This window comes from Aquila chrysaetos, chromosome 2 (assembly GCF_900496995.4).
Source record: "Aquila chrysaetos chrysaetos chromosome 2, bAquChr1.4, whole genome shotgun sequence".
NCBI classification, from domain to species: domain Eukaryota; kingdom Metazoa; phylum Chordata; class Aves; order Accipitriformes; family Accipitridae; genus Aquila; species Aquila chrysaetos.
Genome location: NC_044005.1, coordinates 72,254,675 through 72,278,885, shown reverse-complemented (window position 1 = coordinate 72,278,885; position 24,211 = coordinate 72,254,675). Strand labels below are relative to the sequence as shown.

Genomic DNA, 24,211 nt, shown 5'->3' with positions numbered 1-24,211 from the left:
GATGGTTATGTGTTTTTTTTATAAGAACACATGAAAAACAGGCTTGGTATATACCTACCTGTGCTGCTCGAAGCTCTGAAATCAATTCTGTGAAGCTCTGGTTTCTGGCTGGTTCAGAATCCTGCATGACTCGTGACTGGATATTAGTCTTCTCTATCTTTTCTCTAAACAGCAACAGCAAAAACAGTTACACAATGTGGTGACTTGGCATACTAACAGTGGCGTACTAAAAAACAAACACAACCCCCCACCCAAATGGTACCACAAAGTCAATCTGTGCAGGCTCAAAACAAAGAAAGAAGCAACTATGCAGTACATCTGTATACCAGAAATATTCCACCTGTAAGGTGAAATCTTCTCACCTCACCCAAATGTGTTTGTTGGGACTATACAAGGGCAGGAAACAAAACCTACTCTGCATCAGTGGAACTCATCTACAGGCCTCTCCCAAAGATTTGTAAATTAGGAGTACAGACAATTGCTAGGTGTTTTCCTCATTACTAGCACAGGATGCAAAACTTACAGGACCTACAGTGCAGTGGATCTAATAGTTCCTCTACTACCAGGATCTCTTGTAGCCCCTGAGCTACTGTGTATCTTACAACAGTATCAAAACATTTTGACATGTGAACAGAGCCATAATACCAGAACAAGCATAGTATATGTATGTTACACATTCTGATATGAATAAGAGTATTAGAATTTTAGCATTGAAATATTCCCCAAATGGAAGACTCTAGTCTTCCCGCAGGTCTGCAACATCAGCAAGAAGACTAAGAATTAAGTGCCCGTAATCAACATAAATCAATTCTCAAAAGAAAAGACAAAACCACAAAGCCAAGAAACACTAGAAAACATGTACCTGACAGTCTCTGCAGTGATTCTTCGTAAATAAAATAATAAACACAGTGAAAATGCCAGAGATTTTAGGTCAGATGTTTAAATGAGCCTACCTTAGGTCTATTAATTCAGACATTAAACACTGATTCTCCTTAAACATTCGTTCCTCATTTTTTTTGTTTTGGATTTGTAGCTCTTTCATTTGTTTGTATAACCTCTCATTTTCCTAAGTTGAGAGAGACAAAGTATGTTTATAAATTACTGTTTTATCCAGTTCAAAAACAATTGTCTATGACTTGCATAGTTTGCCTATGGAAACAGTGGAAGCAAATGCTAAATGTTTTATTACTAGGTTTTTAAAATGGATATCTGCTTTTATTATCTTTATGCTAAAGTAGTATACAGTGACCTCTACAATCTTGTCCAAGAGTCTGCTCGCTCTGGAGAACCTAGGCCAGTTTCTCTACAAAGCTATCCCAACTATATTCTAGAAGGACATACATGGATGGGTGCTGACAGACCAGAGCTCAGCCTGCCCATGCTCCAATCCTGCAGACACAAACCATCACCAATTCGGGATGCTCACAGCCATACCAGCAAGACATTGTGCCTACACCAAGGAATGCTGCTGAGCACCAGCTGGAAAGCTGGTTAAACTAACCTATTTGATTTTACAGCTGCAAGCATTCAAAAGGATTATTAAGCTTGCATTATCTATTTCTACACTTGACTAAGTAATAAAAATCAGGCACACTAATAAGGTTTCCTTGAAATTATCTTAAAAGCAGAACCCTCCAGATTTCTAATATTGCTTAATAATACTAGTTTTCTACTACATTTGGGGCAAAAAGTTTGTGGTTCTTTATTGGCCATAAAGTATTTTCCCAGTTCTCAACTGAGAAGTTGTCATATTTTTACAATTTAGAACAGCTACATGGAATTGTGGAAAAACTTAGCCCAAACTAGACATACGTGAAATACTTTTTAAACATGCAATACATGTTTGCCCTTCACACCTAAATTTCATCCACTTTTTAGATAACAAAATAATGGTTTTCAACAGAAAAGTAGTAACCATTAAACAATTTTGTTTCTGGAACTGGCTAGAACAAAGCTCAATATGCTGTGTGGTATACCTGTTGATAACCTTGAATAATGACCTCTTGATCTTCAATTTCTTTTTGTATTTGTGCCAGTTTTTCTTCAGTGACAGGAATTGTTGCTGTATGATGGGTCCATCTCTTTTCTTGACTCAGCTCTTCCATACTTCTTAACTTTCAAAAAGAAAAAAAGACACACAATTAATAAAGTTTTGTTAGCAATATGGAATTCTCTACAAGACTACACTTTTATAATATAAATAGGTCAATCTTTTCATTAAGATATGAAAGCAGACCAATGAGCTAATCTTCTTATTGGAGTTTTACAAAAGCGTTATGAAACAGGAACAAAGTATAAAAAGTTTGGGAAAAGTTAACAAAGTTTTACACTCCCTCTTCTGTTCTTATGTATCTAGACAGGAGGGTATAGTAGAATAACCCCGGGAATATGCATACCCCGGGAATATAGATAAAACACAACATTGAAAAATGCATCAAAAAAATAAACAATACCTCAACATATAGTACTTATCTATAAGAAGAGGTATCTGTTAATCTCTTGGGGTTTTTTTGGTTTTTTTTTTTGTTTTTTTTTTTTTTTTTTTTTACATAAGAGTGAGTTAAATCTTTGCAAAAAACCTGCTGCAGAACTCTCAAAATAGCAAACTAAAGGAACTCGGGATAACACAGTTTATCTTTAGGAAAAAAAGATCATGTCTTTTGGGCAACAAATGTAACAGCTAGTATGCATTTACAAACTAGCTGTTTGTAAATCTGGATTTTCTGCTCATTAACAACTCATGTAAAATACCATTAATTTAATTTTCAGAAGCAACGTTTCTTCTGTTCCATAGTAATGGGACACAAGATGATAAAGTACCTTACTCTGAAGAACATAGTTTTCCTGACCCAACCGAGAAAGCTCTTTTTCATGCTGTGTTTTCAATTCTACTATCTTTGTCTCTATTTCTTTCTCTTTTTGTGAAACTGTGCTGGTTAGCTGTTGAATCAAATCACGAGCTGTGTTCAGGTCCTCCTCTGCAACTTGTACTCGTTTTAGCAAATATAGTTCTCTATCACAACTTTTGATAGGAGAAAATGATAAATCCTAGTGAAGAGAAAAATTCAGGGAAACATTACATCGAGCTGATTGTTTACCAAAAATTCCGCTCATCAATTTTATTTAACTGGCTTGTCTGGCTCTCAGCAACCACACAAGGCACTTGAAAATAATCCCCCCCCAACATTCTAATAACAAAACATCCTGCATTTACTTTAATGAGCTACTTTCTCATTTCTACAATATGTATGAGGAAAACAAGAAACAAAACACCTCTCATATGACAGCCACTACATGGCTACCAGAATTATTCTATTATGATCTTACTTTTTGAAAAGCAATAATGATTTAGGTATTTAATGAATAAACCTTTATACAGTTGATAAGGAAGAAGGCAAATGCATCATGGTACTGCAAATCCAGTCACCTTGGAGAAGTCAGAAGATACTATTAAATATTCAATGCAATGCAAATAGAAAAAAACCCTAAACAGTAGTACTATTTAACATTCATAACAGAATACTTCCAAGTTAAAGTTTTATTTAAAATTTCCTCTTTTCTACCACAAAACAGTAATTTTTAGAAATTAATAAGCATTTCAACTTTAAGTATTTAGAACCACCAAAGCATCAGAACTATCCAAGAACTGAAAAGCAGTATGATTATACTTGCATATTTTAAAAGCAAAAACTACTATTTGACTAAAGGAAAGTATTTATTCAATACTTCAGCATTTGCCAATCTTGTGACAATTATTAACGGTCTTGACAAATAGGCTTGCAAACCAAGTTGTACGTACCATAATTAGGAGCATCACTGATTTTTACTTACATGCTGATATTGCCTGCAATAATCCACAGCCTGGTGTCCAAGATTATTAACAACTGGTTGCCCGGACATAACTCTGTTAATGCTTCCCTTCAGAGTTGATTCATTTGTTGCAGATCTTATTATCCTAGTAGCAAATAAGGCTTCTTCATTTAGGCAGAAAGTACAATAGAACAAAATTAAATTCAGAATTTAATGTCCTTTCAAAAATATCTGTTCATGTGATCCACCCCTTAGGCATATAAATTAAGTATTCTACAACCTGAATTTTGAATTAAATACAGCAGCTTGAAAGCAATGAGACATTATGGAAAATGTTGTAGTTTTTTTTTTCAAGTAAGGAACTGATGACAAGATAAACCAAAACCCAAGGGAACAACAGAAACAAGTAGCTGGATAATAAATCCTTCATAAAACAAGGTTAACCTCAGTTCTCTGCTCGAGAAGTGGCCAGGTATCTAAGTATACAGAAATACAACATATTTCAAAGTATGGTGAAGATAAGACACAGCAATTTTCAAAATGGACTTTGGAGTGCAGACAGCATAGAAAGACATGCTACGTTTATTTGTTGCATCAAATAGCAACTTGACCGGAAATTAAAAATGATGGAAGTTTGGTTGGAGAGTAACTAACATACATGGAACTATTCATGTATTAGTCTTCTGCAATACAGATAGTAACTACAACTGCCATTTCATTTCTGCCTATAGCAATTTAAGCTAAGAGCCTCTGCTTAGGAATGTTATACCTGAAAACAAACAGACGATCGTTTTCCAAGTTTTATACTTTTTGCATTTCTCACACTACGCCCTCACAAAGATCCCCCCTTAGCACTGACAATTAGGGGATTATTTGATTCAATGCCATTCTCTTCCTAGCTCTAGAGGTCCCTGCAGAATGCATCCTGGTGAGATTAACTTCTGAAGTCACCTGAAATTGCTATGGAGCATGGTTATAGCTAGAGAGGGAAGAACATCTTTGAATGAGGTTAGTGGCCTCATTTTCTCAGGACTAGTCATTCACCTCACCACCTCCATCCGGCTGTACACCCTCCTTTTCTTCAGGGAGCGCCACAGCAATGCACTGAGGAACTAAGGTCCCTTAGTTTGACAGCTGCCACTGAAGCATCTCCCTAAGATGGGCAACATAATCCTAAACTGCTTTTCCCAACACTACTTGCAGAGTTTTTAAAAGCATTACATGCTCCAAGTGTGCTAAAACCTGGGCATCTATAGAGTTATCTTCCCATGCCTCAGGGATAGAAAACACTGTCTGCAAAGATGCTAAGCTGAATTATCTAATGAAACTCTTTAGGCTTCACCCAAAAATAAAAAAGTTCAGTCCTTTACTTGTAACTCAGCTTTCACAGGACAACATTGGTATTCTCCTTTCCTTAGTGTTACAAGAGATGTGAATAGAAGAATAAAGCTTTCTTTTTAGTGCTTTCTTTGTATTCTAGGAAAGCAAAGATAAAAAGAAGCTGAGAATAGAAACTTGGTATCACACACAGAAGTTAGTGTGTCAGCAAATCTTTGCATTTACTATAATGAAAAATTTAACTTGTAGATACTTATTTCTATTTCTCTTTTTGTATTGTTTTAGTCCTACTGGTGAACAATAGGCAAGTCTCAAACATAGTGGTGGTATATGTGAGTAGAAATGAAACAACACTACAGTGCAAAGCTTTATTTAAAAGTCTCTCTTCCAGCAACTTCATGCTGATACAGAAAAAATTCAGTACATAATTGCATTTGGGTTTAGATTTCTTCTACAACATTTTGAATCTTTTTTTCTTTTTTTTCTTTTTTTTCTTTTTTTTTTTTAATGTGACGCATGAAGAGTAAAGCTCTCTGGCTCTTAAAACCCAGGCTTCTTATGATAGACTTACCTTTAGATCTTGCTCTATCTGCAGGACTTCTGGCTTTCACACTGGTCTTTTTGAAAGTTTCTTTTGGTGCTTTCTTTTCATTAGCTGGAGAAGACTGTTTTGAGAGTGAACTGGGTTTCCCATACCCAGAACTTCTAACCACCCCATGAGGACCATATGAAGATTTCTTTTTATGTAAAGGTGCTGGACTTCTGATATTCTTGTGTAACGTTGGTTTAGTTGTCATTGATTCTGATCTTTCATTCTTCAAGGAACAAGACCGAAGAGCCTGTGATAAGAGCACATTTCTTTAAAACAAGTTTTAGGCTCTAGTGTGATCTGAAGGTAGCTTTCACTACTGAAAAAACATAGAACCAGTTACGAGAATTATACAGCTGTAAGACTCGGGGTGGCAGGAAGCATTATTTTTAACCAAATTAACAGTATGTAATTTTGCAGAACTTTACTACTTCGGAAGTATATGTAGTGCAATTATTTTCTACCAGCTCCATTTAATTGTTCTGGGAAGTTGTATTACATTACAGGATCTTTAGCTTACCAAAGCAGGTAGCTCGTGACTAAGGGCTAATCACAGTGAACACAGAAACCTAGCAATGAAGAGAGGAACAGTGGCAGGCAGAGGAACACTACTATACCTGATCATTGAAAACAGAGCATGCAATTCCTAAGACTGGCAAATGAGGAAGCTTAGCCTGTTGGCCCTGGTGGGAAATCCACCAGGATGAATCAGCCAAACAACCCCTCTCCCTGCAATGCCTTGCAGACAGAAGCAGTGATTGCCTAAAGGAGTGGGGGGCTAATTTAGGGGATGCAGGGAGAAGATTTAGGACTGTGTAAATCTTGTTATGGAATGTTTGAGAGGATTGTGGAATGTGCAAAACTTATGGGATGTTTAGGGAAAGGACAAAAACTAGGTGAAGCGAGAGATTAAGGTGGATCAGGTAAGAACAAGTGTGGGAAACAGAGGGAAAACAAGATTAAAGTTTGTGACATGACCAGGTTGCTGGTCAGTACGACTGCCTGACTAAGCCCTACATTGATCACTGCAGTCTCTCCTATATTCTTATTAAACTGTATTTCTAACTGTCCTCTCCATAGGTATGCTCTCTATTCTGAGCCTGTGTGTGTTTATACATGTACGCCCAATGGGAACACGTGCTCAGACTTGCTACTAGCTTGAGCTGGGGACATGGAACTGCAGCAGCCTTGTGTGTCTTGGGCTGGGACAGGAAGAATCCCGCTGGTCCCAAAGTCCACTGGATTTGGCTACCTCTAACAATAGCAATGGTAACATGAGAGTTTCAAGAAAAACAGCAACAGTCTCTCAATTTCTAAACATCAGAGCGTAACCAAATGACAGGCAGTCTAAAAATATATAAATTTTAAATGTATCTCCATATAATAAAAATCTGGTTGATATTACTTACTTGTTTAGTTTTGCTGCCTTGTTGTGAAAGCAGAGAGTCTTGTACTATTTTTTCTCTTAGTACATCTGGCTGTACTTCACTGGTCTGAATTTCCTTCTCAGGCACCCTCTGAAAATTATCATCATTCACAGCTGTCTGCAGAAAGATGCTCTCTTCTCTGTTACATTTTTCAAATAAGTTTGTCTCCCAAACCGCATTATTCTGGTGCTCTTTAAAGGGCAAGTGGCTGATGAAGTCATTTGTTGTGCTGCCTACCAGTTTCACAGGACTACAAGAGAAAGGAATAAAGTCATACATAATAAGACTTTTGCCCTTTGCTTTTCTATTACTCTGGAAAAAGTGGGCCATTTTTCCTTTAGGTATCAGCTGTAAAGGCTGCTTGAATTTGAAAGAGCCACTAGGCTCCTTTTAAGAACAACCTTGCAGATTTAGTTATACAGATTCACTCCCATGCTGTGGAACAAAAGCCATTTCCCAGTAGTGACTGTTTTTGGAGGTAACAAACTCGGCTACAAGATGAACACCTGCAAACATGGAATTAATGCTAACAAAACAATGAATGGTAATTTCTGCTGGGTGCAGCTATGTGACAAGCTCCCCAAACTCATTTGCTAATGAGCCCAGGGCCTGGGCTTTCTGCTCTAGACACAACTGTTGGAGCAAACCAGAAGAAGGTATGGAGCACAGGTTAGTAAGAATCATGAGAGTAAGCAGAATAAGAGGATTTGATCTTAGATTACGAAGGCTAGAGAGCAAGGATACGATGTGGGCTGAAATCCCTGTATGGGGGAGGGGAAAGAGCAGAAGACTAGGAAAGGAGAGATCCTTGCTGTGGTAGCTGCGAGAGTGACAACACTCCTCCAAATGATTTGGCAAATATTGCTGCTTATCACTCAAACAAAGTTTAGGAATCCCTGGTATAAACAAATTAACCCTGTATATTCATTTTGAAATTCACTGTAAATGCCATAATGCCAGTGCAATACATAATGAAATTTCAGTATTTAATTAGGGAAAAAGACAGATGAGTGATTTACTAAGCTGTTTTTCACAAATAGTTAATGGACTTAAGGTACTACAATTCTTAAAATGCATTCTGAACTGAAATAAATACCTTTCAGGCTCCACATCAAAACTTCTGGTATTACATGAATGTCCTTTAATTGGTTTCATCAATTCTTCCACGGTAGGTAAATCTAATTAGTGGGAAAAACCAAACCAAAACAAAAAAAACAACAAACCAAGCCTTAGAAAAAAATTTGTAAAAAGGACAACATTTAAAAATGTTTCATAAATGGAGTATTAAAGATATTACTAGTTCACTCATTTTTACATGCTTGTGCAATACATGCCTGCCTTTGAGGTATTTACCTGATTCAATAGTTGACATGTTTTTTGAATAGATGTCATTATTTTGTGAAACACCTTGCACTAAGCATTCCGAAACCACCATTGCAGAATCATGCGGTTTTTGCTCATCAGTGTCTCCCAAAGACTGATCAATATGATGGTATGCTTGGTGTAATGCTTCAATGTCACTGGTGGTTTGTCCATAGGAAGTGCCTGTGAAAAATGCAGGCTCATAAGAGACACTACAGGATTTTCTGTTTTGGGAAACATCCCACTGGAGCCTGTTACTAGCTTGGTCTATTATGTGGTGAGAACAATGATTTTAGTTATGAAAAAAATATTTTAAAATCTCATTTTTACTATAAAATTAAACAGTTGCCAAGTTAATCAGTACATACTAAATAGTCTCATCTACAGTTTGCATGCCTCTCCACCCCCCTCCCCCACCTCAATATTTTATCAGTACTAAAACTAACAGTGTATGCAATATAACTATTTTAACAGATGCCATCAGAGCCATACTCTGGATATAAGTGGCATACACTGTTGTACAAAGTTTGATAAGAGAACGCATTTTATAATTGTGTTCAATGCTGTCAAAGAAGAATTTTAGCTATGATGAATAACCAAAGGAGATGGTACTTAAAATCAAACTGCAATGTCAAAAGCAACTTTACAATAACCTAGTGTAAAAAGGTGTCTTTTTAGCAGAAACATGACTTCTTCCTGAAATATTTCTTCCTCCTTTCAAGATTTGTTACTAAAAGCCAAGGGCTTCACGTTCACTGATAACCTAAGAACAAATGAAGACATCAGAGCCACCTATTTTACTAAAGTAAGATTTTGGAGTTTGGGTTTTGTTGTGTCGTTTTGTTTTGTTTTTTTTTTTAAGCAACCCTTACCTGCTTCATTCATTTCAATTCCACTGACTTCTTCAGGCAGATAATGTTCACCTAGAGGTACATCTGATGTTTCAACGGCCTTTTGAAGTTCTGTAGTTGAATCTTGTGAATCAAGTAATACAACTAAAACCCAGAAGATAAATGTTAAAGAAAACACAATTCTCTTATTTATACTCTGTCTACACTGGAATTAGAAGTATACCAAAGCTTATCTTGATGTACTAAAGATGCAAAAAATGCTATATAGATTATTCTAATGCCATTAACAGTAAACCGATTAACTCTGATTGCAAGCATCAAAATCCAAGTACTGACTAGATGTAGTAAAATAAAAAATTACACTGATGATCACTTTGAAGTGCTAACACATAGATTAATTTTTAATCATTTCAGTCCAACAGACTTTCAGTAGAACACAATAAAATCAGGTGAAAAATATCAAAATAGTAAAAATCAGGTAAGAAAGTTTCAAAAAGTTACATTTAGTATTCTCCTACTTATCAAAGTTTATATTTTACCTTTAGCCAGCATGCCAGCATTTGCTTCTTCCTAACAAAAATAAAGAAAAACAATTACTTTTTGAATTTCAGGAAAAAAAAAAAAATCTGGAAAAACTTCAAAAGTTGGTCCAAAACCTAAGAACAGTTCTTAGAACTAAGCAGTTCTTGGTGCTCCAAGAATATGCGCTTCTCTAAAACTCTCCATAGCATGCCAAAAGGTCATTAACATCCTGTACTCTATAAACCCTCTCACAAGTGACTGGGAACTAAATGCTACTATGCAAAAACGGAATAATATTTTTGAACCTCCCTGGTTGTCTTATACTGTAATTTAAGGAAACAAAATAATGTAGCAGTAAGTACATTACACTTCCATTCTAGTTGGTCTCTTCAAACATTTATTAGAAATATTACCCTAACAAACTTACTTAAAAAGAATTTAAAGAAAACATTTATCTATTATAGATGAACACATGGTGCTCTATAGACTCCTTTCAACAAAAAACAAATCAGAACGTGTGCTCCAGGAATGCACCTGATGTGGAGTACATGTGGCTGGAGTACACCAAAAGACCTGACTAAGCTACTTGACAGTGATACCCCCAAAGCTCATACAGCATAGGTTTTGGGTCCTCTGTCCAAGCTGCTTCTCTGTACAGAACTACTTCCCTCAGTCTGTGTCACTTGTTGGTGTAGACACCACCTTAACAGCTCCAAGAGAGAGATTAATCACTACCCATTCTGGGGCTGAGGTTCCAACCAGAGCTCATCATTTATGCACTCCCATCCACAGTTCTTAATTCAAAGGAGGAGTAAGCAGGAAACCCTGTGAAGAACTTAATCCTTTCAGTGATTTATCACAGGAAAGTGTATATCCTTAATAGAACAATATAGTCCCAGGAAGACTATATTCTTTTCTTTCAGTTAGTACTTATTAGATAAAGGTTTACTATATTTACAATTCTATATTGCAGAGCTTTTACAATTCATGCAAGTAATATAAACATTTAGTAAGTTATACCTGTTCTTGAGGACTTAAATCAACTCCCGACGTGATGTTCTGATTCACCTGACTTCCCTCAGTTTTAAAGGCAGGATTAGCATCTGTTTCTTCTTCAAAATCTTCACTGTAGCTGCCTGAAGAGTAAAATAGACATCAAATAGAATGAATCTTCAAGGAAGATAAAGTAGTAAGGGAAAGCTATTTCCTCTTCCCCAATCTCTTATCTAAGAGCTACTGCCACTATTACTCCTTTCACAAAGGCAACAGAAAGGCTTCGAAACTGGGTCTGGTACTAAAACTACAGTTAAAGTCACACCTAATATCTCTAAATTTGAGTGAAGTTTGTCTTATGATCAGATATACTTTACCTCTGTCTCCTCAAGGTGTATTTGAATTGACCCCTTTTATTCAATCACTTTCACTTACGGGTGAAGTGATGCAATTCCCCCCATAGTAAACAAACTACTCTGTACATCCACTTTGACAATTCCGGCAGGTTTTAGGCTCAGAATCTGTAATTCTGCTTCCTCTGACCTGCGTTGGTGGCCCAACAGCCACTCTCAAGAGTAAGCATTATTTAAAAACACAAGTGTGTCAGAGAATGCATTTTACAAGCAAGCCAAATGTTTTTCCTTCAGTTACCTAGATCCTTCCACAAGGAATTCCCTGTTGCCATATCTCCTCCACTCAGCTCCTGTGGTTACAGGCTTCAGTGTCTGCACTATCTGTAAACCTTAAATCTAGAATCACCGCAAACCCCTGGTTTATAATGTGTTCTTTCTGTGTTTTGTCACCAATACAACTGACACACAGCCTAACTCATATGTAAACACTACTCTATGAAAAGTAACTCTTTCAGCATTCTCTTTGGGTTTGGACCATGAGAAGTCTGATGAGCTGAAAATAGCTTTCTCATACTGACTTAAGACATACACAATGCTTATACCATTGCTGTACATGTATTATCCACTACTTCGTTTGCTATTTCACGAAATAGCAGTTTGGCAAAGACTAAACCAAACCATGCACAACACACAGACTAGGCATTCCAGGTATTCCATAGAAACTGTTCTCCTAAAAATCAGAAGTATCAATTTCATAAAACTGACTGTAACAATCAAGTAATTTCAACCATTTTGTTCAGAAAAAGAGTACCAAATTGTTGTAGCATTTCTCCTACAACTATCATGATCTCTTGCAATCTACAGAGTAATCAAACTTGCAAGGAGAAAAGATTTCCTGCGATTAAGGTTTACAAATACAGCCTCTTTACATTTGGGAAATTCAAGCCTTACAACAGGACCTCTCAAAAGTTCAGCTAAATATATGAATTTGAAAATACAATATGTTGGTTAAATTACAGGAATCCACTCTATCATATTTTAGCAATGAAGAGTGAAATAAAGAGAGAAGACAAGTGAAAGACAAATAAGCAAGACAGAAGGAGTGTAGCATGGAAATTTGGGAAAAAATCAGGTAAGAGTAATACTGCAGATTACAGAGATTAAACTCACGTATGAAAAGACAGTACAAAAATACAGATGACAGTTAAGACACTGGAGTAACTCAAACATTAAGATGTATTTCAGCATCAAGGTCATTTTTTCTTCAGTTTTTGATCGACAGTTGCTTGCGGGTTTCTTTTGCTGTTTTTCTTTAAGACGCTGGTCACAATAGATTAAAAATCTACTTCAAGACAAAAAACCACAAACCAAAAGCAAACCTCTGAAACCCTCTGTCTGAACACCAGCTGCACAGTCATAATGCAAAGGCACACTAAAAGGCCGATGTGAGACTACAGATAAATGCAAATAATTAATATGGAAATTACAGTAGCTTTCAGATAAATAAAAGCTTTACCCACAACACTCAGGGTGATATGGGAACAGAAGTCAATCGGTTTACATATTACTCAGAACAAAAAAGTTCAGTTAGGATGCTGGACTGTCTTGTCAATCTGAAACCTAGAAAGAGTCAAGTTTTCTGACTAGCTCCAAAGGCAACGCAGAGTACAGAGCAAGCTATGAGGCTGTAGTACTACCTCCTCTTTCCAGATCTTTAAACTACATCCCACTACAAACATGAAGATCCTTCGCTATCCTCTGACACCCTGCTGTGATGTTTTCTGAAGACTTTGCATTTGAACTGGAGCACTAATCCACAGCTTTCATTTCTGTTATTCTGTTTCATGAGGTTCTTACAATTCTTAGTGTACACACACTAACAACAACAAAAATTCAAATTAACAATTTAGAAAGATGGTATTACCAGATTTCTCTTCATGTGAGGATTCCTCTTCTCCTTTTTCCTTTTCTTCATTTCTGAGAAACAAAATGAAAATTTTACTCTCTTCTTGGACAGCAAATAAATAGTCCTTTTTCTCCAATTCCAAACTTTGATACTTCTTACACTTAGCAATAAAATTAAAAACCTGAATTTGTCTATCATATCAATCATAGGTAAGAAAGGCGGATAAATGTCAGCAATTATTAAAATAAATATTTAAATTTTTACAACTGTCCATAGTTAAAATTCTCAATCTAACTCTTAAAATTACTCCCTTTCTGCATTCCCTCCAACATCTATATTAGCTTCTCAAAGAAATTATCATCAGGTTTGCTTCCTGTTCTGACCTTCTCATTCTGCATTAACAACAACAAAAAAACAAACCAAAAAACCCCCCCTCTCCTTTTTGTCCCCTTTTCCCGTAAAGTTAAAGCTTTGTCCTTACCTAAAACCTCTCAAGAGTTCTGACCCTCCAACTGTTTGCATATTGGAAGTTGCCTTTGCACTCAGCATTTTTGGCAACAGCATCCTGAATTGCCCCTTCATCCATTTCACATATGTTTGAACTTATTTTCACATAACTGATTGTAAATGGATTGCCCTAGTCTCTGAAGATTTTGTATCTTTCCTCTAGATATATTTGTAACATCATGTCTAAGGGGACACAGAATCTTTCCTGATCTACTTCCTTGTTATTATCAGCTGTTAACTTTTCATTTAGTTACACCTTACAATTCAGAATGTTAAATTGACTTGTAACTATTATGTACAAGACTGTGTAGCTATGTCCACTCATCACCAACTCATGCTCTCACCTTATTCCTTTCTTTTATTTATTAAGCTCACTTCTGTCCTTGTCTTCCAAAAAAACCCAAACAACACAAAACAAACAAACCACAATAAACAAACAAAAAATTGACTGAAATCATACAGGATCTTGTCCCACAAAATCTCAGTGGCCATGGTATTCGGATACCCAAGTCACATATGCCCACTAATATAGTCCACAACTTTTCTTCCCTCTAAATTACCGTACAAATGGTGCTAGTAATACAGAATCATTGGAATCCAGCTCTTTATTTAATCTTGAATAATCAATAGTAGAGGAAGCTTCTCGTTCAAGTTTGGCAAAGAAGATCTCTTTTTCTTCTTGTTCTTCCAAGGTATCCAATCCAACTCCCACGATACTTTGATTAGGCCCAGAAGCTAAAACTGAATCTAAATTTCAAAACAAAGAATAAACTAATTGTGTCTGTGCTGTACATCCACATAGAATAGTCATAATAGTTAATAACAACTATAGACAGACTCACAAAATATTAACAGTATCGAATAATCACAAGTTAGTACCAGGAGCCTTCAGCTCACGAGATGCAGCTGACAGAAGTGAAGAATCCTGACTTTCAATGAATTAAGGGAAACAGTTTGTAACAATAGTTTATTTAGATCTAGATAACTTCACAAAATGGCTGCACTCTCAGTTCTCACCATTTGTCTCCAGACTGTCTCTACTTAAGGAGACAGCAACCCCATTACTTTTCTGAAGCTGCATTTTTTCCACATGCGTATTCTCATCAGTTTCCCCCACGGGCTGTGAAGCGTTCTGTATCTTGACAAAGCTTCCATTGGCTCCAAGCATTCCTAGGAAAAAAGTTGCAATATTCTTGACTTATCTAAAAGCTATTTGTGTTACACTTCAGTCTTTTAGTCATTTTCCAGAGCCACCAATTTTAAGCTCATGTTGCAACTGCAAAGATACCCAGTCTCACAAGTCACATTCATCTAACTTCAGTTTCTAATATGAGATATGTAAACCTTGTTTAATTACAATTAATTAGTCTATTATAGACATTTTCTTCCCATTCTTCACATTTGCACACAAACCTATAGTTCAGCATGGGGCAAATATAACAACTGTAAAAATTGACTTACTGTAACCATTACTTATGGAGGACAATCACACACACAAATCCTGTACAGAAATTAATATTTCTTTGTTAAAAGCCTATTAATTTTGTTTGATCTACTACCCACAGACTATTGAAAACTGTAGCCATTGGCCCAGCAGCTCCTTTTCATTTGTTGCGAATTAAATGCTTTAAGGAAAAAACTAGTAGCCAAAGGTCACTGATGAACACCCAGTGCTTCTATTCAGTATGTTTATGCAACTACAACATGCAGTTGCTCTCCTTACTGTTTTTTCATTGTTGTGAGGGTTCAATATCATCTTACCAACCTTATGTGTGAATTCTACTCTCAGACAGAATGCTGCCTTATCCACTTCCTCATGGAAAACTAAAAGCCAAATATTGCAGTACATTACTAGTTAAAAAGCAGTACCAAGTTCCTTCTACCTGCCCTTAACACACACGCACATTTATACTTAGATTCTTCAGAGGTTTTCTTAGGAGAAGAGCTAGGAGAAAAGCTGCATATGCATTTTATCCAACGACATATGAAATGATTTAACAGTTCTCACAGAAGGGAACAGAAACCGTGTCCATCTTTTCCAACATGAATCTCCAGTTGGTAAAATAAACTCAGAATTTTTTGTTCTGTCTGGCCAAATGATGTTTGGACTGTAGTTGTGTCCTGGTACTGAAAATACCAGGAGGGGTGAAGTCAATGACAACAGCCCATTTCCTGCTGGCAGGGGACTGCAGGAGATGCGTACATCAATGACCCCTCAGATCAAGAACACTAAACCAGTCTCTCACGTGCTGATCAAGCACTTCAACTCTGGGCTGTTACTCTGTCCTCTATACAGGTCCAGCCAAGTTCCTTTTAAGAAATGTTATACTTGCCTAGATCATGACAATGGAGAATCCTCTCCCTTCGGTACTGAAGATGTACCCAGGGTGAGGCGGGGTGGGGAAAGTAGAAGTCTGAACACCTTTTCCTTCCCTACTGGGCAGCCCTTAGCACCTGCATTCTGATTACAAGAGCCTCTCTGTTAAGAAGTAGAACAGTTGTTTTTTTTTTTTTCTTGACTTCAATTACAAAGTCCCCTTGCGCATTTTATTGGGAGGCTAAGTGTATAAGATTCTACATCCTGGAAATGACTTCCACATTCCTGTATCTAACTTCAGCTCCGTCCCCAATACCGAGCTCTGACTGACTTGCCTTGCATGCAACAAATAAATGTCAGAGACATTGCCTAAAGGTCAAGCTCCACATGTATATACAAAGTTAATGCCTACTACATTGAAAAGTATAAAATGAAAAGCTCAAAGTGCTGAACAGAAGTAAAAAGCATGAATAGTCCTTTTCTCTGGTAGCTAAGTGCAGTAATTTAGAGTAATTTATCCAGATGGTGCTCAGTTCTAGTTATCAGGACTGCAAACAGAAGTCTGTCTGCAGCTGGGTCACAAAATTTTTGCAGAGCTTTAGATTAGCCATAATCTCACCAGACCTCCAAGACCCTATTTTTCAGTGAGAATATGTTAGTAGGCTCAAAGATAACAGAACAAGATTTTAGAAAAAAACATTTTCCTGAGTTGTTTTATTTAAATCATCTCAAACTCAATGAACTTTCTCACAGACTTTACACTGATCTTGCAGGATTTATGTAAGCTATCAAATATTTTTTAAGTATTTTGCCAGTTCAAACCAGACCAGAGCTTTTTTAAAAAAGCACCTCCCATAGTAATCTGAAAATCAAATACTGCTTTGCAGCCATTGAGTTTTGCAACTCCACCACTCCCAATTCCCAGACACACATCCCAGATTACAGGGGATACTACCATTTCTAATGAAGGCAAGAATGCCTTTTTTTACTTGTCCTACACAATCTGAACTCTGAGAAACCTGTTAAACTTGGAAAAAATATCAACTTGGATGGATTTCAAAGTCTCTTTTCACTGTGTTTTTTGGCTGTTTGAACAGTCTTACTGATTTCTGTGGGTCTTGCAAGAGTGATTTATTTTTTAGGGGGGTGTTTGTTACTTTTCATAAAAACTTCTTGAAGCAGTTTTCTTGAACTCCAAAGATTTCACTACTCATATCTTCACATGCAATATTTTGTAAGGCTAATGATATACAGTATTCTTTTTTAAAGTCCTGCCCTTGAAATTAATTAAAATAAGAACCTGAGTTTCACTTAGAAAAATATTTCTATCCACCACACTCGCAGAGAAAAGTTTAAAAACATAAATACAAAGGATACAAACATACAGACAATGACAAACATCCATTTAAAAAGTAACTTCTTTTCTCCTTAATCTGTCCAGGACTGTCAGAATTGAGCCATTTTACCTTTTTAATATCATATAAAATACAGTAAATTTGTTACCCTCAGAATTGTCTGGACTGTCAGAAGCGAGGCTTCCTTCTTCTTTGTTTAAGTTCAAATCTCTCTTGTTTTTATGAAATTTTTCCAGCATTTTGAATTTAGACAAAGCCTTGCTGCGAGATGCACTGAAGGAAGCTTTAGGGGCAACTACTTTTAAGTGTACACAAACATTTATAAGTTTTTATACATAATGGACAGGGAATAAAGAGAAAAATAAGATGTGAGATTGCAAATTGACACTTCTGAAAGTAATGCAGTTCAGTTTCTTGTAGACTGAATTATCTATAGTTTTCCAGCTATAACTAAAAATTAAAGTTAATACTTATAACTTCTGAGAATAAAACTCTTTTTTCCCCTCTTTTTTTTTTTTATTTTAAAAAAGACAAATTCCTTCTTGCTCCACGTATACCTTGCATTCAAATACACTGTCCTAGGAGCTCAATATATTACCAGAAAACAAAGAAAACTAGTAAAACTACTTCAACAATAAAAGAAGTTTTGTACAACTTTTGAAAGAAAGCATCTAGATCGGTTCACAGAAAAGTGGAAAAACATAGGTACATAAATGTGAATTACTACTGTTTTATCACTGTCAGGTACAAGAACTGCAGGTTGTTTGCTGAAACCCTTGTGAGGACTTGCTTAGCAGCAAATACAACCAAACACCTTCCACTCACATTAGTAGAATTAAGTTTTAGATAACAGTACCTATGCTGAAAGCTCTGCTCTCTCATGATACTTAGCTGATAGTCACACTGCACACTTTATATACCTTAGGTTAGCCAGATGCACTGTATTAGACTTTTCCTTGTTCAAATTGTCAGGGTGGAGGGGGCTTCTAAATTGGCTAATTCAGAGAAAACTCATAGTTACAGGTGTTTTGAATTTACGTGGACACAAAAAAAGAGCAAGAGTAGTCTAGGGGATCAGGCCAAGTACTTCTGCTATCTAGAAAAGGGACTATGGGGTATGTGACCAGAAGCTAACACAACGCAGAAACATCCAAGATGACTAAAAGAAGCTGGTGAGCGTATGGCAGGTGCATTGCAAAAGAGAAATGGTATGAAATCCATTCTGATACAGTGCATGGGTCCTTTATTCCCTCAACTCATGTCCAAGTCCACTAGTGAGGCATCACTTCTCTAGATTTATATTCTCCCACATTTACTGCAAAACTAAAAGTGTTGACAGCATGCCTTCCATTGTAAATTATACAAACAGCTGATGCCTTTTAAAACAGTAATTTGAAACAACTACCAAAGTCCTCCTATTGCTTATATTTCAAATATTAAGCCTAATTTGAGAAACAGATTCAGTTTTAGTGTTTATCTCCCAGACCGAGATGCTTTATAGCTATTCTATGCAAATGAAACTTATGAAAACAGGGCAGCATATACACTCTAGAAAACTAACATAGGGAAATGTTCTATAGGCTACATAGTAGATCACCAACATGATCTAAAGACCAAGTGCCAAATATTTCTTTGTCATGACTCTCCAAAATATTATTGATCTGCTTGAAGTTAACACCAAAGCCACATTTAAACTAGTACATACCACTTAATGGCTATTGTCATATACACAAAGTATTTAATGGATCAATGTTTTTAACTCTTAATTAGGAGTTTCTCTTCAGATAGCATAAAAAGTGACTTCACATAAAAAGCTGAATCTGAAGTTACGCTGACTAAAATAATCCTGCAGATTAAACAACTTAGTTTGTCATTATTACACCAACTGTACTGTTTCCATTCCAGGGGGCAGCATGCACAGAGCAGCCTACTGGTCAGCAGAGGGAAAAGAATCACATCAATAGAAAATAATTAGAATACTTATCTGACTGCAGTCTTTGAAATTAAATGAGTAGAACAGTGAATATTAATATTTCTTGAGTATGAAATACAGAAAGCGTAAGAGATTTTTCTGTTTACTAAACATACTGATTTTTGTTTAGATTTGCAAAGTTATTCCCCTACACACACTGACTTACATTCAATACTGTCTGTCCTACTACATCACTACAGGTAGTGATGTATGATGGAACAACAAGTGAGCAAAAGTTCACACCGTTATTAGTTTCCTCTGGAAATGACAAATGAAGTAAGTGGCAGCTTGCTTTCAGTGACAACACATCAAATGGATGATTTGCAAAGGATTTTCTACAGGAAATGCACTAGTAATACAAAGCTGATATTGAATAAATATAACAAAACCTATTTAATCAAATACCAGACTGGGAATCTGAATGGGGACTCTTTTGTTCACTATTTTCCACTATTTCAGCATGGCTTTCCATCAGTTTCTTCTCTTTTCTCAGTTTAACAAATCTTGTTTGAAAATCTTGAAAAGTAAGACAAACAGCAAGAACAGACAGGCAAGCAAGACAGGACAGGAATTCTTATTAACCAATTTCTTTTCATCATTTAAATGACAAAAGCAAGTAGAAAGGACATGAGTTAGAGGTAGGTCTTTAAGCCGTCAAATAGGGAAGACAATATTTTGAATCACAATTTGCACATTTCAGTTTAAAGCTGAAGAACAAAGAGTTCAAACATGCCTTGAATAACAAGTTGAGTTATTTTAAAATGTACTTTATACTTCTCAGCCAAATGAGCAGAAATGGTCTACACTGTTTACCATTAATTTACAAAACCAAGTGAAAACAGGCTATTAGTTTAAATCTCTACCTATTTCCTGGCACTCCTGTAACAAGATGCCTTGGAAAAAACAATCAGACAACAAATACATGTATAGCATATATTTAGTCTTCCAGTCATCTCTCTGCGTCTTTCAAGAAAGCATGATATAGATACCAAAGTAATGCAAAATGAAAACCTCAAACTGGAAACAACTTATCAGCTTGATGTGTTAGTCAAGCTAATTAGCCAGACTTTGTTAACGTAACAATATCTCTACACAGTGCCACCCAAACACATCAACTCATACATATGGAGACCGTATTTGTAATGTGGTGCCACACTGTAGGTAGAGGTAAGATTTATACATTTACATAAGTTTGATTAATGATGACAAAACACTTAAAAAATAATAATTCTATTAGCTGACAGCCTGTTAACAAAGTCCTGTCTGCAACTGGTGTGGAGGTTCAAGCCTAGAAGAACACACAAGGATCTCCACAAAATTTCAAAGCATGCCAACATTACGCTTTTCAGAAATTAAATTCAGCTTATCTCCGTATTTATTATCATCACAGCAATATTATTATTTTTTTCCGCAGGACAATTATTTTGCTATGTAGGGCACATTTAATAACCTTATAAAAAGCAACAAATCTAAATCATCATCTTCTCAGTCATTCCATGCAGTAACTTATATTGCAATGCTGCTGTGCCTTCATCCATTATTAATACATCTGAGCAACTTACTACACAACATACAACTGCTGAAGAATATTAGATCTGGCAAAAATCTATTTGACAAAGTACTTGTAAGCATGCAAGACAAACAGAGACACACACAGGAAAAAAGGAGCAGTTCTAGAAGCCTATCCACACTGAATTCCTTACAGTCACCTGACCTGCCATTTTAAAACACTGCAAGTATATCTACATGAACTAAAATCATAGCATACTTTGTAGTGTGTAAATCCCCCTTTATGTGTGGGATTCATCATTCTCAGTTATAGCCACATAAAAGTTACCTACTTTTGCAGCTGCAGAGGAAAACTCAGTTTATACTGAAGGCGGCCAAGTTGGCCTCTGCAAATGGCTCTCTTCTGTCTCCAAGTTAATTGCCCTACAACTAGACTTTAGTTAGCAGAATGGCATTCATCATAGTACAGATTGCTTCTGTGCTGCGCAGTTCCTAATCTATCACAGCATATGTTAATACAACTGCTACCATTTGCAAGTGTCCAGTGTGACAAATACAGCCCTTTCCTCATGGGATGATACAACAAAGAGCTCTGCTTCATGCCACACAGCTATCCTCTTCTTGCCAAGACAGAACCTGGAAAGCCCTCTGGTAAAACTTAAAGGCCTCTCTGCTTGCCAATATTAAAGTACTAGGTGGCACATGGCTTACTGTGTGTGTCCCGCAAGCACAGAATTCTATGCAGAGAGTGATGACAGAGATGTAGATGAAATAAAACTAAATCTGGCTGGCAAAAATGGTGCTTGGGGAAGAATTCAGTGCACAGATCTAGCATATTTGCCCCATGTTCTTGTATTCTCAGTTTTACTATGTCCAACTGCCAACACATGTTGGACCTTTGGTTCAAAAAGCATTATACACAGATTACGTTCAACTCCTGCCGAAATAATCCAGCCCCTCATCAAGAGTATGAATATGAACAAGATAGCTTCTTTTGCAAAACCGGCAAAACTGAGTAGGTTCACCTTCTGAATATTTTCCTGTTAAAGGAGAAGCTTTTTTTAAAAGATACCTCAAAAAGTTTACCAGAACTCTCTTTTTATTTTATACCTCAATAAACTGAAGATCAAGCATGTTTCAGCTCTAATAGCATTACCTCTGGTTAAACTACACTGCTGATAAGATATTCTTAATTTAAAAACTAAAAGTGGTAGAATTGGTTTGGATGGGAACAACTTGATACAATCACATTAATTCTTCTGATTCTGCTTTGCATTGTACTTAACCTATACAAGCATTGTTCTCTAAAACTTGTCATCACCCTGCCTTTCAAGTACCTGTTCCAGTGCTTTTTGGTTTAAGCAGCATGAGAAGCATCAAAGTGCTTTATGGGTTGCCTCAAGCATCTCAGAAAAACCATGGAAGAATGCTGAACTTCTAAAGTCACCTGAAAATTTTCTTTGATAGTATGTAGAAAAAGGAGGTCATGCTAACCGCTTAATTCTCACACTTTACCCAGCAAGAACACTCTGTCCTTCTATTTTTTGAAAAGTGGCAAGGAAATAATAATATCTCATAACTACCTGATAGGAACTCTCTCATATCCATCTGAGTTTTCCAGCAACATCTTAAAAGGCCAGAGACAGATAAGCAGTCCAGACGACACCTATTAGGGTTATGCCTAAATGGCACAACTGTTAACTAAGATTTGACTCCTAACTATGACAACACTGACAGAAAGAGCTATGCTTAAAATTGGAGACTACCAGCAGTATCTTAACTCTGTCATATGAAAAACTGATTTCTGGAACTTGCTGTTAAGCTCCATTTGTAAGTTACAAAAATCATGAAAATAAGAAGCCACCAATTACTACAAGAACAAGAGGCAATCACCCTGTGGAAACTAACTACTCGTAGGCTTTACTACTGAAAAATAAAACAATGAAGAAATGGAAAACTAGAGGTGGAAAGCTTGCAAACAATAATATATTTTCTTTCAGAACTATGTGACCAAGTCAATATTGAACTAGCAATCACGTCATCACAGCCCTTTTCCCCTTAAGCCATGGTTCTTGGCAAGGAAAATGTTGAGAATACTGACAGACAGACATCTTTGAACCAGCTGCTGTTGAAAAGTTTTTCTGTGGTTCCCCAACCTATTACAAATGTTGTAAGATCAGACAAATTTGTCTTTTTCCTCTCCAGTTTTGAAAACAGAAATCTATAAAAAGTCCGTATAAGGAACAGGTTGGTTACAAAACACACCTACAAATATTTCAGCACAATTCATACGCTACTTTTTCTAATTATCTTACTATTTATACTGTTTACTCTTTACAAGTTTTAATAACTTGAAAGCTACAGGAAAAAACAGTAGAAAGCTTGCTTACAGCTTGAATACGATCCCTTTTAAAAAAATACAATTACATTTGAGTTTTATACTTTACAAACTTGCATTGTAATGTTCTAAAGCACTTCAGTGGCATCAACTTAATCTGAAACCAGGCCTACATGAAGTACGAGAAAGAACTAGCCTGACCCCCTGTGGCCAAAAATTTGCAAAACTACATTATTTACCACCATCATCCGAATCTTCCTCAGATATCCACCACGGCACTGAATCCTTTTTCTTCATTTCTTTTTTCCTGGGCTGTCCCAATGTCTCAAGAATGCTGGATTTTTTCTTTGAATTTCCAAGTGAATCATCTGAAAGAGACTGAGTCAATTGCATACAAGATTAAAGACAGCTTTACATTTTCACAGTGCTAAATGTCTTTCAGCCACTCAGTTCTGGACTTCTGAGTTCAGATGCCTCTCTTTACTCCCCACTGTCTGCCTTTTTTGTATATGCATGACAAAGTTGAGTAAGAAACAATAACAATATTCATGTGGCATAATACTGTATATTATAACAACCCCACTGCCAGAATCTGGATATGTTAAAAGTTAACTGCTTAGTAGAGTAAATGTTCATATAAACAGCATAATCAGCTCTTTTTCAGTTAGTTACAACATATAAGAACCAAAATCCTGACTACATCCCTGAAGAGAATGAAGTAGAGCAGAAACAGTTTTGCCTTAGCCTTCCTTTGTACGTGAACAACACCATATTCTAAAAATAAACCTTCGCAAGCAACATTCTAGCTGCCAGCAAATCAGATTTCAGAAATTAATTTTATACTTTGTGTTCATGGAAATTAATAGAAATGCCAGAGCCATTCCTACCCAACTGTGTGTATTAAGCTTTCATATGTGTTAGTCACCCATGCCGATTTTGACTGATGGCTTAAATCAATGGAGAAAAAAAGTCTATGAGTATGAACATCCTATGAATTTAAGTTACTGAAGAGTAATGGGAAGGAAAAGACCTACAGACACTTCATAAGACAGCATCACTTTT

The 24,211-nt window shown here is 36.4% G+C and overlaps 1 protein-coding gene across 7 annotated transcripts in view; it reads right to left on the bottom strand.

The window, feature by feature from the left end:
* The window catches only part of CEP162 (centrosomal protein 162), a 49,257-nt gene that overhangs the window by 18,357 nt on the left and 6,689 nt on the right, over positions 1–24,211 (bottom strand). For 5 of the 7 annotated variants that reach the window (XM_030039308.1, XM_030039292.2, XM_030039312.2 and 2 more), the window contains 18 exons: positions 23,389–23,527; positions 19,708–19,818; positions 17,479–17,628; positions 14,676–14,828; positions 14,219–14,405; positions 13,170–13,222; positions 10,920–11,035; positions 9,917–9,947; positions 9,399–9,521; positions 8,518–8,709; positions 8,261–8,342; positions 7,147–7,414; positions 5,720–5,987; positions 3,832–3,974; positions 2,821–3,048; positions 1,977–2,114; positions 954–1,066; positions 59–164 (listed from right to left, as the gene is read on the bottom strand). In XM_030039308.1, the coding sequence (XP_029895168.1) occupies positions 59–164; positions 954–1,066; positions 1,977–2,114; positions 2,821–3,048; positions 3,832–3,974; positions 5,720–5,987; positions 7,147–7,414; positions 8,261–8,342; positions 8,518–8,709; positions 9,399–9,521; positions 9,917–9,947; positions 10,920–11,035; positions 13,170–13,222; positions 14,219–14,405; positions 14,676–14,828; positions 17,479–17,628; positions 19,708–19,818; positions 23,389–23,527 (2,601 nt within the window). The remainder of the gene's footprint in view (positions 1–58; positions 165–953; positions 1,067–1,976; positions 2,115–2,820; positions 3,049–3,831; positions 3,975–5,719; positions 5,988–7,146; positions 7,415–8,260; positions 8,343–8,517; positions 8,710–9,398; positions 9,522–9,916; positions 9,948–10,919; positions 11,036–13,169; positions 13,223–14,218; positions 14,406–14,675; positions 14,829–17,478; positions 17,629–19,707; positions 19,819–23,388; positions 23,528–24,211) is intronic. The other 2 variants (XM_030039322.2, XM_030039342.2) reach the window with 2 other exon arrangements.